The 16184-nt window shown below is 46.4% G+C and overlaps 1 protein-coding gene across 2 annotated transcripts in view; it reads right to left on the bottom strand.

The window, feature by feature from the left end:
* The window catches only part of LOC126533662 (transmembrane protein 135-like), a 63019-nt gene extending 47362 nt beyond the window's left edge, over positions 1–15657 (bottom strand). For both annotated transcript variants that reach the window (XM_072289360.1, XM_050180847.3), the window contains exons 1-3: positions 15520–15657; positions 6148–6338; positions 107–2275 (exon numbers count right to left, since the gene is read on the bottom strand). In XM_072289360.1, coding sequence (XP_072145461.1) covers positions 107–262 — 156 coding nt within the window. In that variant the 5' untranslated portion in view covers positions 263–2275; positions 6148–6338; positions 15520–15657. The remainder of the gene's footprint in view (positions 1–106; positions 2276–6147; positions 6339–15519) is intronic.
* Positions 15658–16184: the final 527 nt, after the last annotated feature.

Here is a 16184-nt window from a genome sequence, read left to right as displayed (position 1 = left end):
TCGATCTCTCTAGATGCAAGTCTGCAAACAACTAGCCAGCGTACATGTACATGCATAGAAGAGCGAAGTCTCCGTGAAGGATGGCGGAAGTTGTATAGGTGCATACCGAGTAGAAGATTAGGTGCAGCGGGAACGTCGACGCCATCACATCCTTGAACAGGTCGATCCACGCCCGGTGGCACATGGGCGTCCAAGTGTGCGCCGTCTCGTAGCAGTTGAACGGCAGCTGCACGTCCCACAGGTTGCTCCAGACTTGACCCATGGCGGCGCCACCCGCGCCCGGGTGAGGTGGTGGGACACGAGGCAACCGGCCTTCTCCAAGACGTCCACCGGGATTCGCCTTGGTTCTTGCCGACGGCCAGTGGACAGGCGTTTGCGTGCGCCTTGACCAGGGCCGAGACGGTGCGGGGACTCTTGCACCCGGTCGACGTCGATGTGCGGATCAATAAGTATTTTCAAGTGTGGACTTCTCGCAAGACTGTTTCCTCTCCTTGGCCAGACCACCGGGTTCGCTGATCAACAGGGCAATTGGTTTGTGCGCGCAAATATGACGGAGAGCGAGACAGTGTGGTGACTACTTCACTTGACGTCGATGCACGGACAAACCAGTGTTCTCAAAAGCTTCGACTCGTCAGAAGACTGCTTCGCTCCTCCACCAAACGACCAGTTTCCTCGTCAACAGCAAGAGGGCAACCCTTTGCCCCACGCAGACGCAGAGATAGACTGTGTGATGACTGCTTCACCCTACCTTTGACATAGGGATTCAACAGTCTTCTCATAAATGGACTTGCCAGAAGGCTGCCTTGTCTCGGTCGACCAGCTGACCGGGATCGCTTCCCAACAGCAAGAGAACAACACTCGGTGCGCACGCAGGTGCGGACTAGAGACAATCTGACCACTGCCTTGAGGACGTTGTCGATGCGCGGATCGATAGATCTTCTCGGAGCCTGGACTTCCCGGATGACCGCTTCGCTCGCCGGCAGCACCGACGATGCATCCACCAGTGGAAGACAGAGCTCGCTTACTGGCACGGTGACTCAGGCGGCGGGGCAGCGCTGGCCGGTCCGGACGGCCTTACACGGACAATGGTCACGCCACACAACAAACACGCGCGCGCGCTGAAATGGTCGCGACGCGCTTTTAAGGAACAGGCGCGAAGACAATGGCCTGGAGCCGCGCCGTCGCCTCGGTTAGGCGTCGTCCTTGGAAGGCGTGGAGACGCCGGAGGGGCCAAGACGATCTGCCGCGGGTGCTAAGTAAGTATTATAGCGTCTTGCCTCGGGACATGCGCAGGGCGTCGCGTCGGGAAGGGTGCCGCGGACTTCGGGAACGCCCCGACGTTTAGGCTGCAGCGTGTTGAACGAGAGCGAAGAGAACGTTGCGGTCCATGAGAAGTTGTTCGTCGGCGTGACATTCGCGCGCCGCGGTCCGCGGCCACTGACGAGACCCGCGAGGCGTGCGGAAGAAACGGATCGCGCGCGCGCGGGTAGGGGGGTTGGGGACGCCGTTCTAGTATATACGTCGAAGTGACTGCGATCTGGCTTTGCCCAACCACGCGAGAGACGATATCGGGGTATACACTGTGCGTGCGTTTCCGTATGCATTTTCCCTGCACTTCGCTTACCCCCTCTCTTTTTTTTCGTTGCCAGGGGCGTCGACTTGGAGGGTGCGCGCGCGAGGGGGGAAAAAGGTTCACTGCTAACGGAAGGCCGTCCACCACCATCGGAGTGTCGCGCGCTCGCACACGTCTCATCGCCCTTGACCAACTGCCACAGACACACACATGCACCGCTGTGGGAAAAAGGTACTGAAGAAAGAAGGCGTAAGCAAAACAAAAACGTTAGGCGGCGTAGACTCACCACGAGTGCGCCAGCCCGCCCGCGCGAGGTTGTCCGCGTGCCTTCGGGTGAGAGAGATTGCTTCCTTGTTCCGTGGAAATTATGTTACGTACTGTCTCCTGCCCTTTCTCCCCCCTTTCGCCTTTCTCGCCATCCGAAGACGTGAGACAGTCGTCGTTACGTGTAGACGCCGGCGGCGGGGGATTAAGCTTCACGCGTCCGCAGATTTCTGCGCTTTATTTCTTTCCTTATGTGTCTGCGTTTTTTCCTTTTCTCTTTTGTTTCTGTATACGGCAGGGGCGCGGTTCATTTCCGATGGTCCCTTCCTCCTGAAATTCGTCTCCTCTGGCGCGGGGCCCCAGCTGGTTCCGGGAAGACGAGAGGGCGACGTTGTTGTGGACCACCAGTTGTGGTTCAGACTGCGACAGGAGCGTCCACTGCGCAAGTGATTCCGACAAAAAACAAAAAAACAAAAAAGAAAACGGCGCGGTCAAACTGCGCACGTTGTTGACGTCTACGTAACTTGAAGCGTGAGTGCTTTTCTATTTAAAAAAAAAAAATCGCGATTCATTCGTTTTACGCCATTCGTTCGTCGTGATTCATCATAGTCGCGGCACACCTCACTCTCATTGTCATTATTTTAACACTTCCGTATGTAGCGCCTCAGAGCGACAAATTTTTCAGCCCATTTTGCGGCCCTGTTACATCTAGCTATCGCGATTTTTTTCTATTTTTCGTCTCACTGACAATTCATTGACACCGTATCACCGTTTGCATGACGTTCTTTGGCCATATCTGGCCCTTGCGCAACTAACACATCATCATCATCATCATAATCATCATCATCATCATCAATATTCACCACACATTCTTTGTGAAGAGAACGGCTGTGTGAATAGCGTAAATGTTGTTTAGCGAACGGTTATGTAGACATTATATACTGTAGTGCTTACATTTATAATGAGACACAATGTCTCTGATGGCTAAGAGATGTGTGCACAGAGAGGTACTATACACACTGAAATGTATTTTGAAGTTTCTATACGCGTTCTGTCACACTGGCACGAAGCCAATTCCGGAGGATTGGCCGAATGTGGGCGCCATACCCAGTGACCCAAGCTGCCTAAACACCATTTGTTTTATTAATTATGTTTTGTAATTAATGTCCCATTAATGTATTTTTGTTAACGTTAACAGATTATTTTTTTTAAATCGCCTGTCGCCCGTAGCAGGAATCTACTTATACGAGGTGGAATACTCGAAGAGGCCGACGTTGCTTACACTGGAAATCGATATGTGTAATTCACTAATTAACAAAATTTTGCTAATCGACTTTTTAATTAGATATTTGAGCGTAAATATTGCAGCTAGTACAGCAATTGAAGCCAGTGATTTCGCAAGGCACATCCACTTGGAACGACTTCTGAAACTAACACTAGTTTTGAAGTACGCGCAGTCAAATTTGGGGTAAAAATGCTCTGTTGTTCCACTTTCTTTTTAACTATATGTCCTTTTGTGCATTTAAGCTCGAAAGTTTCTGGAACACTGATTCATTTCGTTGCAAACTTTGGGAACGCCCACCTCTAAACTGGTGCCATGCTCAGGATTCGCGCGACGCGGATAAAACTTTAGGACGCGGGGCAGCTAGTGGACAGGCGTCGCAATATTTCCAACTGTTTTTCGGGTAAGCGTCTGCAGACTTTAGTGATCTTCTGTGAGGGTTCAGCTCCAGTGTGACCAAAAGTTTGCGTCTGGAAATCGTTGAGGGCCTTTTATGGGTTCGCCCTCTGACGCAGCTATATATATATTTTTATGTGTGTGCTCTTTGTGTTCTACCTACACTGAAGCACTCGACCAGCGCGACCATGGTCCGGTAAGCACAGACGTGTATTGACTGTCCCCAAGGACTTTCCTTGTGAAACTTGTTTTTCAGTTCGGTACTGGCACGGTGTACATTGTTTATATTCTTTTTTTTTTTTTTTTACTGGTGACCGTCTTCGGCCGGTCAACAGCTGTTACAAAGCTATCGCTTGACGGAAGACGCGCCTTCGTGTATCCCAACTTTCTAGAATGTTTTCGTCTGCATCCTGTATAGCGAAATAGTCTTGTCTAATCCTGATAAGGATTAGGATCAAGGATAAGGGATAGGAAAAGAGCAGATTGGGTGAGGGAACAAACGCGTGTCAATGACATCTTAGTTGAAATCAAGAAAAAGAAATGGGCATGGGCAGGACATGCAATGAGGAGGGATAATAACCGATGGTCATTAAGGGTTACGGACTGGATTCCGAGAGAAGGGAAGCGCAGCGGGGGGCGGCAGAAAGTTGGGTGGGCGCATGAGATTAAGAAGTTTGCAGGCACAACATGGCCACAATTAACACGTGACCTGGATAGTTGGAGGAGTATGGGAGAGGCCTTTGCCCTGCAGTGGGCGTAGCCAGGATGATGACGATGATGATGATGACGATGACGATTAATCCTGATTGCGTGCTCAACGGAATATGAATTGCTAGGTTTTGTTGCGAACTCCACACACAGTGAGCGGTTCTTTTCCAATGTTACTTGAACATTACGAGACGCGGTAGTGTCGGCGTTACGTTTCTGCGTGCCTGTGTGATCGACTTTTATTGCACAGTGAAATAAACTTCTGTTAAATAAAAGGAAGCTTTAGCTCGGTGGCTCCTACGCATAAATCCACGCGAACAGAGAAACCGTTCCTCTCGTCAACCGCTGCAACAAATTTGATGAGGTTTGTTGCATTTAGCGAGGAAAAAAAGTTGAAATCCAGTGAATCTTAAATTTTGATTTGATCGTCAGTTCTTAAATAAAAACCGTGGAATGTTGCATATTTTCGGGAAATGAAACTATCAAGTTAACAACTCTGTAACTGGGCAATGAAAAACGACATCAAAATTCTGTAAAGGGCATATAATATAGCGGGCAAAATGGATGGCATGACTTTCAAGTACACCACTAATGTGTGGTATAGGACTTTTGTGAAACCATCGATCGTAAACATTGCGACAACATCACGTAGGCTGTAAATTGATATATTGTCCGCTTTAGATACTCTACGAAGTGCGCCTTACGATATCCGTTTTCGATGCAAAGTGACAGATGTGTAAACTTCGTGCTTGTATTTGTTTTTTCAACTTACCTATTTTGGGCAATATTTGTAAAAGAAAAAGAACATGCATGATCTAAATCAAGATTCCGCTTCCAACATTCACTAGAATTTTACTTTTCTATCTTATATGCAGCAAATTTCATTCAAATCGGTCCATAGGCTGCCTCATAAAAGTATTTCTATGGCTTAGATATATTTGAATAGGCGCCATCGCAGCTGGTCCCGAGCTTCCTGGTGATGCGCCTGCATGAAGGGACGCCTCTCTGGTTAGCTTTATGTTCACTTTCTTAGATTTACGCTTTCAGAGTCTTAACATAATCGTGTGTCTCTAGAGCATGTGCGTGCGTATTACACAAGGAAATCGGTAGCCTCGATTTCTTGACTATACGTCTCAGGACGGCCGGCTTTAATGCAAACTACTTTACTTTTGCCAACAGTTAATGAACAGCCACATTAAAGAACAGGTTACTAGCAGTGTTGCGCACATATGCTAAAGTTGCTTCTTGTTTGTTTCTTGGTTCGTTTGTTTGTTTGTTATCTGCAAGGTAGTGTTCAAGCGTCCTAGGAAGAAGTGTCGACTTCTGCACGTCTGCGTCCTAACACCACACAGAACAACTTGCAACAATCACAGTGTGCAGCGGATGGGACATGTATTACCGTGCACTTGATAGCGTGGTCGAAATGTGTTAAGTGTTCCAGACAGAAGTGTCGACGCCTGTACGTCGTCTAAAGCTGAATAGTGCGTACAACAATTCGAAGGCATTGAATGAAGGGCCGAGGCGAACGGGACACGTATACGGCGCTGGGCCGAGGGCAGTGCTGCCGAAGCGTGTTCGGTGTTCTAGACAGCTGTGTCGACGCCTGTACGTTGTCTAAAGCCGAATAATGTGTACAACAATTCGAAGCTATAGAATGAAGGGCCGACTCGAACGGGACATGTACAGGGCCGTGGGCCAAGGGCAGTGCTGCCGAAGCGTGTTCGGTGCTCTAGATGATGATGACGAAGCAACATTTACTGGGCCCGAAATAAATCGGTGGTGCACGCAGGCACCAGACGGGGTGGTTCCCTAGTTACGGGACCCACATGTTCGGTGCGCAAGACAGATGTGTCGGCGCCTGTATATCTAATGGCGCAATAATTCCAGGACGGAATGGCAGGAATGGCACGTCTACTATACGCACGGTATTTCTGCGCGAACAAGATGCCCGCGACGAGTCCAAGGATCGCGACGGCCACCAGGAGGGCGAGAAGGGCACCGCCACGCCACTTCCAGCCTAGAGCACCGCTCTGAATGCACCGCCACCAGGGGGCGGCATCAGCGGTTGTAGAAGAAGCAGCAGCAGCGGCAGTAGAGGGACGTCGAACAGAGGACCTACACGCGACGTGAGACGGCATCTTTCAATAAGGTTCTTGGTTATTTGGAAAAAGAAAGAAAGAAAAAGAAATTGAACAACAGGCGCATACATTGAATGATAGCACATATCTGGTTTATGTTAAGAAACAATGTGATTGCATGTGTCATTAAACAGATGTAGCTGAGCCGCTGAATGTCCGCTGCGCAGACATTGCATGAAGTTTACCTGGGCGGCGCCGCAGAGAGCTGCCGAGGTTGATTCATATTAGTCCCGAATGTGCGGCTGAAATCCGGTTTAAAGCCAATTGACAACGATATCAGTATGATGAGTGGGTCGCCGTAAAATTCCACCATATTGGTGAATTCAACATCTTAATTGTCAGTTCTGATTGACTCGTAGGGCTGCTACAACATGTCTGATTGGCTGGCTAAAAAAAGATGGAGGACGCTTAAGCTTCGCCTTTAAGAGTGGAACGCGATAGCAATCAAATATCCTTAACTGCTTCTCACGTTTCCCGCCAACTGGAGCGTATGTAACCGTAATGTTTCCCGGGAAACGCTGGCCGCGAACGCTATGCACGAAGGCCGGCTTTCTTAAGATCCCTTGGAGCATTAGGCTTTCTGGTAGAAACGCGGCCTCTTGCTTGGGCCGCGATGCGGCGGAGGTGAGCGCCATCTGGAGGTATTGCAAGGAACCGGGCGCACTGCTCCGTGGCTCCCGAGATAAATTCACGCGCCGACGCGCGCAAACGGCGGACGCCGCGGCCGGTCTATGCATGGTATAAACGTTGGAAAAGGGGTTTCTTTGAGTCATCGCGTGACAAAATTATGTTTTCTCGTATCGTCAAATTACAATCCGACGCTATCGTGTCTGTAGGTTGTGTGTAAGTCGTACGTTAGGAGTTTTCTACGCATTTTTGCTTCAGAAGTTCAATTAGTTCAGTAGCTTCCTTGCGCCACATGGAGGGCCTGGGTGTGGGCGGTTCGAAAATCTGTTTTTTTTTGCCGTATGACGTCCGACGCCGGATTTTCTGCGACACGGAGCCCTTGACGCTTTCGCGTTAAAGTGCCAACATGGTGGAATGCCAACATGGCGGCTTGCGTAACCGCAGTGGTTACCGGGAAACGCTGGCGGCGAGCGCAATGCGCGAATGCGAGCGGGCGAGCTTTCTGGTAGAAACGCGACCTCGAACTTGCCTGGGCCGCGCATGCGCGGAGGCGAGCGCCATCTGGATGAGTGTTGTTGCAAGGAACCGAGTGCGCTGCGCTAAACGACAACTGCATTGCAAATTTGTATAGCGAAACAGGATACTTGTACTGGTAGTGCAGCTACAGAAAAGGCCCGGGGCAGGTTTCTTTATGTGCGAAATGCTGACGGGTGAATAAGAAACATCTAGCAAACATCCATGTTTTTCATACCTAAACTGAAAAAAGAAAAAAACTGCCGTCATTACAGTTCGTCGGAAGTGATGCAGACCAGCCTTAGCTGAACTGCAATGTCTGCTCGCGGCTTCGCATGCTGTATTTATATGCAGCCGCATTTACAAGACGTTCTCGCATATTTTAAAGACGAAAAATACCAGCGAGACAGTCCTCAGCCTATCATGAGATCCTGGGTTTGACGTGATATCCTTCTTATGTCCTATCTTATCGTGAATATCCACGGCACACCGCTAGCGGTGGAGGGTGGGGGGTTGCCTGACGATTGTTACCGAGCAGTCTCAGTGCTCTTAATCAATGATCACCGTCGTTGCTAGCCTTACGGATTTGTGGCAATTACTTTGGTGACATATCTGCTATCCCTATTTTTTTTTAGCAAGTTAAATTCAGGTGGGTATTTCTTTGTACTTGGCTTGTAGCAGACGAAACGTTTCCAAATGCATCTGTGTTTAGCCCGTCTGGACGTCTGGGAATCTCAGCTCGAGCACCTTGGCGCGCCGCCCAGCCGGCCTATTTCGATCTTGGCGCCCTTTTTTTGTTGCCGAGTTTTTAAAACAGATGGCGTCCCTGAGCAACAAAATTCAACATAGCTCGGCGCTTTCTAATGGAATGCGAATATTCTCACCCAGTCAGAACAGGAGTGAACGTCCACCTACCAAAGCGAGTTCCAAGCTGATTGAAAAAAAAGAAAAGAAAGAAAAACGTTGGAAGTCAGCGCCGTATATGCCTGTCTATCTTGTCCCCGTCTTTTGACCTGTGCTTGTGTTATGATGGGAACGTTAACTGGGGTTCAGTGATGCGAGATCAACAGTATACAACTGGAATAAAAACAAAAAACATATAAGGGATGCGAGCGGAATCGTCAAGTGCACAGGCAACTGTACAAGATAGAGGAGAGATAAGGTATATGCTAGATTACGTTATATTGTGACGCATAATCACACGGGCTATATAGATGGTAATTTGTCGCTACTCCAATTCAAAGGAGATGCCATTAGCGCTATCATTGTCCGTACGTGTAACGTGCTTAGACAAATATAGGCATGACAATTGTAAGTGAAATTGTAGGATCGCCCTTAGATGACATGATAGCACGGGTTCCATAATATTGTTTATAGCTGCGTCGGGGCCAGCTCTCAGTTCTCTATTCAAACGCACGCGAGACTTCGACATACCCTCGTCGAGAAAGCGTTGAACGGATTTCAGCAAAAAGTGATTGCATATTTGAAGGAAAATAATCTTAATTCTGGTCTGTGATGGGAGCATATTTGGTGTTCCGGTTCTGATATCGAAATCGATAAATATGGAGAAGTAAAACATAGCCACGCAGTTTACTACTACACAACTCGAAAACGAGCTCGACGAGATATGGTTCTGATATCAAAATCGATAAATATCGAGAAGTAAAACATAGCCACGCAGTTTACTACTACACAACTCGAAAACGAGCTCGACGAGCTATTGCAATTCCATAATTTGAATGTATGAAAGCGTTAAAAGCGGACAAATTTAATGCGGACAACTATAATGTTGAACAATATAGCTTGCGCGAAGTCGCTATTTGGTCTTTGCGGGCTTTCAGGAAGTTCTGTCGAAAGAAGTGCTGGTTCATATGAGACTGATGCAGAGTATATCAGTCTTAAGAACGACAGAAAGCTCAGCCAGTTGCCTCTGCAAATGTCACGCATGACATTTAGTTTCACTTAAATATAAATTCTAGGAAAACACAATAGAATATCAATGGAAACGCAACAATATTTCTATAACCATTTAGTAAAGGTGGCATGGGAGTCATTATTTGAAAGATTAGGCCTGTAAATACATGGACACGAGAGGAACGATAAGGATAACACAGACGCTGAATTCCAAGCCGAGGATGAGTCAAGACCTTACGGCGTGACAAGGTGATGACGAAAAGGCCTATGCAAAATCCGCAAGCCTGCTTCTTCTCACAGCTTGTGCGACCTAACCAAGATGGCGGACCTCGGGCTAGAATAATATTTAAGGCGGGGATGGTAGGCACATGCGAGACGTCAGATATTTTTGTGATTTTCTCGACTTCCATTGCATTCAAAATTCTTAAAATTTGTGCGTGCTTAGTAATGGCTTTTCTCAATAAAATTCCGTGATGTATAAAAATATATTTAAGATTGCTGGAACTGTGAGCTTTTATATCTATATGTCTCTATATTTCGGTGAAGGAACGTTTAAAAAACATCTGATAATTTACTAATGCAAACAGAACGCTGAAACTTGTCTCAAGTATTGTTCACAATGTGGGCTTTGGACCGAACTAAACCAATTACATTCACATTGCAATTTGACTCAAAATTAATTTTTCAAGCTTGGCGTCCAAATATAAGGGTAATTTTCCAATACATTAAAAAAAAAAACATTTGCTTGAGGTAACATAAATGTTTTAGCTCAGTAATAGCTTAGGCAAGCTACAACAGTTGAGCGGAATCTTGCAACAAAACATGTTGACGGTGGCGTCTCTCCAGCCGCCCTGCCTTCCAGTCACTGTACAAGCTTTCAAAACGCACGCGAAGCACGTAAAATGCCGTAACGCTATCACTTGACAACCGCATTCAAGCGATTTGCATGAAACTTGCTGCGTTTATGAGAGAAATCTTAATTCTACACCGACTGTACAAGCTAAATTAGGACGTAAGGTCTAACATTCTTGTTGTTGTTGTTGTTTACAAGGACTGTGGGAAAATCGAGAAGCCTAAAAGCAAACTGAAACAGAAAGTTTACAAATCCGCATCCTCTGCCCCAAAAACAGATATCGCGATTCTGTAAGCTGCATCTATTAGAGCGAATGAAGCGGGCGAACATGATATCTGAGCTTACAGCTACGGCTACAGCTATGGTTACAGTGCTTACGAAGGTGTTGTCCTGCCTACAAATCAGTGGTATCATTTAGAGTGGCGCATAATATGTATACACCCGTTTTGTCCGCTTTAGATATCTGAAGTGGTGCAGTTTAGGGAACTTGATGTTGTTTTTTGGTTGCCCAGTTGCCGAGTGGTGAACTTATTGCTTCAGTTTTCCCAAATTTCGCGCTTTTTCTGAACAATTCTCGTTCGAGAATTGTTGATAGAAGAAAGAATGTGGTGTTACAGTCAGTAGATTAGAATTTTTTAAAATTCGAATAGCATTCTCCGTGAACTTCACCCACTTTGCATTACGCATAATGTTGACTGGGAACATGCCGACTGGGCATGTTCACAGTCGGCACAACCACTGGCATAACCAGTGGAGTTACCATAACCGATAATCAGTGGAGTTATCAGCATAACCAGTGGAGTTAGTTGTAGAGCGCCCGCTGCGGTGGTTTTCCCAAGTTTTATTTGACAACTTGGGTCAGTGGGTACGCATATGCATCCGGGCATGTGCCACGGAGGAGTGCCTGAATAAGTGGCCCCGGACGCGTATTTCCAACTGCTCGTAGGTACAACGGGGCGTGGAACTTGCGGAGACGACGGACGTTTGCGCGCATGCGCGAGTGAGAGCGGGTGCGAGAGAGGAAATGTGGGGAGTTTTGATTCTTGAAAATACGACTCTGCCTAGGTACTACGGAGGAGTCCCTTGGGGCGCGGTGTATGCGCTTGTCCCTAGGCGCGCCGTGCCGGCAGAAGTCGCGGGGCGCGGTTGTGCTGAACTTAGCATCGCAAGTTGGCGGCTCGACGCAATCATATTTAATCGATCATGTTTTTACTAATGAAAACAACGTGTCATTATTTCGCATTATTGGCGGCGCCTCCAGGACACCAAAGCGGCAACGGGGATATCAAAGCTAGAAGCCGGACTGGTCCGTGGGTTGGGGCTCGCAGAGGCCTGCGCGTGCCAGGGGAGTATAAGATCGGCTGTCCGCTATCGCGGACAGCCAATGTTTTATGCGAACACCCCCAGGCACGCTTCGGCCTCTGCGGCCCCAACCCACGGGCCGCCCGGCTTCCAGCTTTGATCCCCCCGCTACCGCTTGGGTGCCCCGGAGATCCTGCGCCGCCTGCTTTAATATAACCTCAGGTGCTCTCCTGAGGCCTCCGTTTGCCGGTTACATGTGCCCTCCTGGAGCAGTGCTTGTAAAAAAGTCCGATCTATCGTCGCGACGAAAAATTCGACCCGTGACTTATAAAACACCAGTCAGAACATTGTCCCTTCAGACACAGCGATCACCAAGCGGCGTCCGCGCCCACTGCCTCACCGCGCGGGCAGCCAGCGGCGGAGCGTATAAACCAACTCGACCGAACTCCGCAATGCCGGCATGTCAGGGGACAAACGAATACAACGCAGAAACCTCCTCCGTAGTGCCTAGGCTGAGTCATATATTCAAGGAGCAAAAGCCCCCAGATTTTCTCTCTCGCGCCCGCTCTTACTCGCGCCTGCGCAGAAACGTCGAGCTCCGTCAAAAGTGGCACGCCCCGTTGTAGCTGCTAGCGGATGAAAATACGCGCCCCGGACGCCTTTATAACCCAAGTGTCTGGGGCATCCGAAGTCAATCATTATACAGGTTGTTTCGTTGTAAAGGTTGTGCACCGCACACCTCACAGTGGATCCCGGGACAGCATTAAGCCTTCGTCATACAAGTCAGTTGATTGCAGAGGCGCCCGACTGCTTGTGCAACTGGGTGTATGTGCCCGAATAGTGCAATGTGAGTCGCTGTATATACGTGCGACTGCTGCCACTGGGTCCGTGTGCTTGAATAAACAATTTTGGTCATTGGGGCCCGAGAAGCATTCTTGGGACAATCCTCCAGCATCGCTGTGTGCCACTGGGCAAGATGAGACAAACAGAACAAGGGGCAAGAAGTGAAGAAAGTCAGTTACACCCTCATCTCATTACGCCCTCACTTACTGAATGTAATGCGTTCATTACACTTTGCTCTGACTTCGGTTTTTCACAAATGGTCACCTCACCAACGCGAATAACTCGGCACTCAACCTCACTACTTGATCTGGTGCTCATATCTTCACCCGACAACGTCTCATTGATAACTCACTTACCTGGTCTCAGTGATCACGACATTTTGCACTTCACGCTTACATTCCCCCAGCAGTATCAATGCAAACAACTAAAGACAATTAGAAACTTCAAAAGAGCAAATTTTTCTGCCATAAACTCAAGCCTATGTTCATTTCTTGACGACTTCTTACCGCAGTTTTTTGAACGATCAGTTGAAAGAAATTGGTGTATGTTCAAGAACAAAATTTTAGAATTAGTCCATCAGCATGTTCCACTTCAGCGCGTTTATTCTCATAATCAAGCCCCCTGGTATAACAGGTTTCTTAATATGCTCTCAAATAGGAAGAGACGCCTTTTTCGCACCGCTAAACGGACGAAAAAGCCTGCACATTGGCTTGCATATAAAAACGCTGCCTCTAACTACTCAATTACAGCTAAAAATACTAAACACACATTTTTTAGCAAAACCCTGCCATTATTACTAAAAACCAATCCAAAGCGCTTTTGGAGCATAGTAAAATGCAAACGTGGAAATAAGATTGCATTAACAGAGTCTGGTAGTCAGGTGTCCAGCTATCTTTGCGCAGACGTCTTGAACAGCGCGTTTGTGCAATCATTTTCCTCTCCCGTACCTAACAACGAATGTCCCGTCCTACAGGACTGTAACTTTCCTCCTATGGACCCTATTATATTTGATGCAACAGGAATTAAAAAAATAATCGAAACTTTGAAAATTACTTCCTCCTGCGGTGTCGATGAAATCACCACCAAATTTTTAATTAACACAGTTGAATATTCGTCTATCATATTTCAATATCTATTCTCGCAATCATATAACTCTGGCATGCTTCCGCTAGATTGGAAAACAGGAAAAAGCATTCCCATACACAAATCGGGTGACACCCATAATCCATTTAATTATAGACCAATTTCTCTTACCTCAGTACCTTGTAAAATTATGGAACATGTAATCTACACGCATCTCATTAACTTCCTTGACGACAATAATTTCTTTACTCCTCACCAACATGGGTTTAGAAAAAACTTCTCTTGCGAAACACAGCTTCTCACATTTACAAACGATTTACACTCTAACCTTGACGCAGGCTTCACGACGGACTGCAGTTTTTTGGACTTCGCTAAGGCATTTGACAAGGTGTGTCACGCTCTACACTTACACAAACTAAGCATTTTAAACATGGACCCTACACTACTTAAGTGGATCTGTAGCTTTCTTACATCGCGCGTTCAGTTTGTTTCTGCTAATGAATGTACTTCCTCTCATGTCCCTGTAGGCTCAGGCGTCCCTCGAGGATCTGTCCTGGGCCCACTTTTGTTTCTTATATACCTTAATGACTTACGTATTAATATTTCATCAAAGATATGTTTATTTGCAGACGATTGTGTGATATACCGCAAAATTTCCGATAACTGCGATGTAACAGCTCTACAAACCGACTTAAATAATATAACTGATTGGTGCAGCACGTGGAAAATGCAACTTAACATTAAGAAGTGCAAAACTATGAGGGTTTCACGTACTAACTCTAGTTCTCCAAATTATTCTCTCACTAATATATCACTTGAATGTGTCACCTCGTATCGTTATTTAGGAGTGACCATAACTAACAATTTGTCTTGGAAAACGCATATTGATATCATAGTGTCCAAAGCTAACCGTACTTTAGGGTACCTGCGCCGAAATTTTTCTCGTGCACCATCATCATTAAAACAATTACTATATACCACTTACGTTCGCTCGCAACTTGAGTATGCTTCATCAATATGGGATCCCTGGCCTTCAACACTAATACATACGCTGGAAGCTATACAAAACCGTTCAGCCCGTTTCATTTTAAATAACTTCAATCGGACAGCAAGCGTAACACACATGAAATGTTTATTAAACCTGCCTCTCTTATCCGACCGCCGAAAACACTCACGCATTTCTCTTTTTCACAAAATCTATTATCATAACGCCTTTTTACACACTCTTTGGATCAGGCCAGCACCCTTCATTTCTTCTCGCCGTGATCATAATCAGAAAGTTAGCATTTCTCATTTCAATACTATCATGGACGCGAATTCATTCTTACCAAAGACTAGCAAAGACTGGAACAGCTTATCCCCTTCATTAACAGGTATAATTAATCCACTTATGTTTAGAAACGCACTTGAAAACGAACTTTTGTAATATACTTACCATTTGTCTTGCCTATGTGTATGTACCTTTCTTTATTGCAGCGTTTTCATCAGTTTTCATCAGCATCATGATCAAGAAGTTAACAATGCATTTTGTGAATCTACTGTACATATGTTTTTTTTTTGATCTCTTTACCATTGTGTACATCACATTTGTATTTATCTTTTGTACCTCTGTTTATTATCATCGGATGTCAACTCAAAATTTGGAATTGTTACTGCCGTTATTTATTTTTTTGAGTTACTTTTACCGATGTTTACTTTGTATTTTCTTAGCCCCTCCCCTCTATAATGTACTATGTACCTTGAGGGTAAAATAAATGAAATGAAATGAAAGTGAAGAATTTGGCACTACGGTGAATCGTTATACATTGCTTGGATGCTAATCGCATTAACGTCGACATTCATCGTGAGATGGGTTCTGTCGGATTAGTTTATTTTTCTTTTAAATGCCGCAAGCATCGTCAGAATCAACGAAGGGCATGTCCAGCAATATAATTTCACCTTTCTTTACGCATTTGGGTGTGAGCTTCCTAGCTGAAGTTTCCTCTTAATCTTTTTTCAGGTCGAAGCGGAAGCAAGGGCGCACCTTGTGAGGGAACCTCCTCGTTGCTCTTGGGTCCTGGCCGGGGGCCAGGTCGAGGGCTGCACCTTGGCCGGCAGACGGACGTCTCCGGAGCCCTCCATCAGAAAATGATGGTAGTGCTGATAACCCAAGGGATTGCATGAAACCCACTGTGGAGGAAGGAATAAGCCAAGATTCGATCGGAATGTTGTAGGGAAAAGCAAAAGATCCACGAAAACACAAAGTTAATTTAGGAGCACCCCTTTAGCCGTATTGAATTGAATTTTTCCGTTCGTAATATCCTGTCTTCAGTAGGAGCCTTCTCTTGTGGGCATTGCCATAGGGATGCCTGTCTGTCTAGCTATCGTAGAATTTATTTTCGAACCAAAGTGATTTCCTTGTTAAGGTTGTCCGAACGTTACGTCGCCTTACTTTTCTTTTGAGTTTCTTTATTTTCTTATGATTGACTTTTTACCAGTTTTTAACTGTTTTTGTTTTCTAATCTCACCTGATTCTTGGCCAGTCCTCCATTATCCCGTAGTGGGCATGAGCCATATTTAGAGGGGAAAAAAAACCAGCTAACGAGCCACAGGAAACAGGGACTGGGCGATTGGTCAATGAACTTTCCGGTTAATTGAATAACACTCATTTGTTGGAATGAGAAAATTCCTGCCGGAGCGAGTCACGGG

This window comes from Dermacentor andersoni, chromosome 7, assembly GCF_023375885.2.
Source record: "Dermacentor andersoni chromosome 7, qqDerAnde1_hic_scaffold, whole genome shotgun sequence".
Classification (NCBI taxonomy): domain Eukaryota; kingdom Metazoa; phylum Arthropoda; class Arachnida; order Ixodida; family Ixodidae; genus Dermacentor; species Dermacentor andersoni.
Note: the sequence above shows the minus strand (reverse complement) of the source record. Positions and strands in the feature narration are given on the sequence as shown.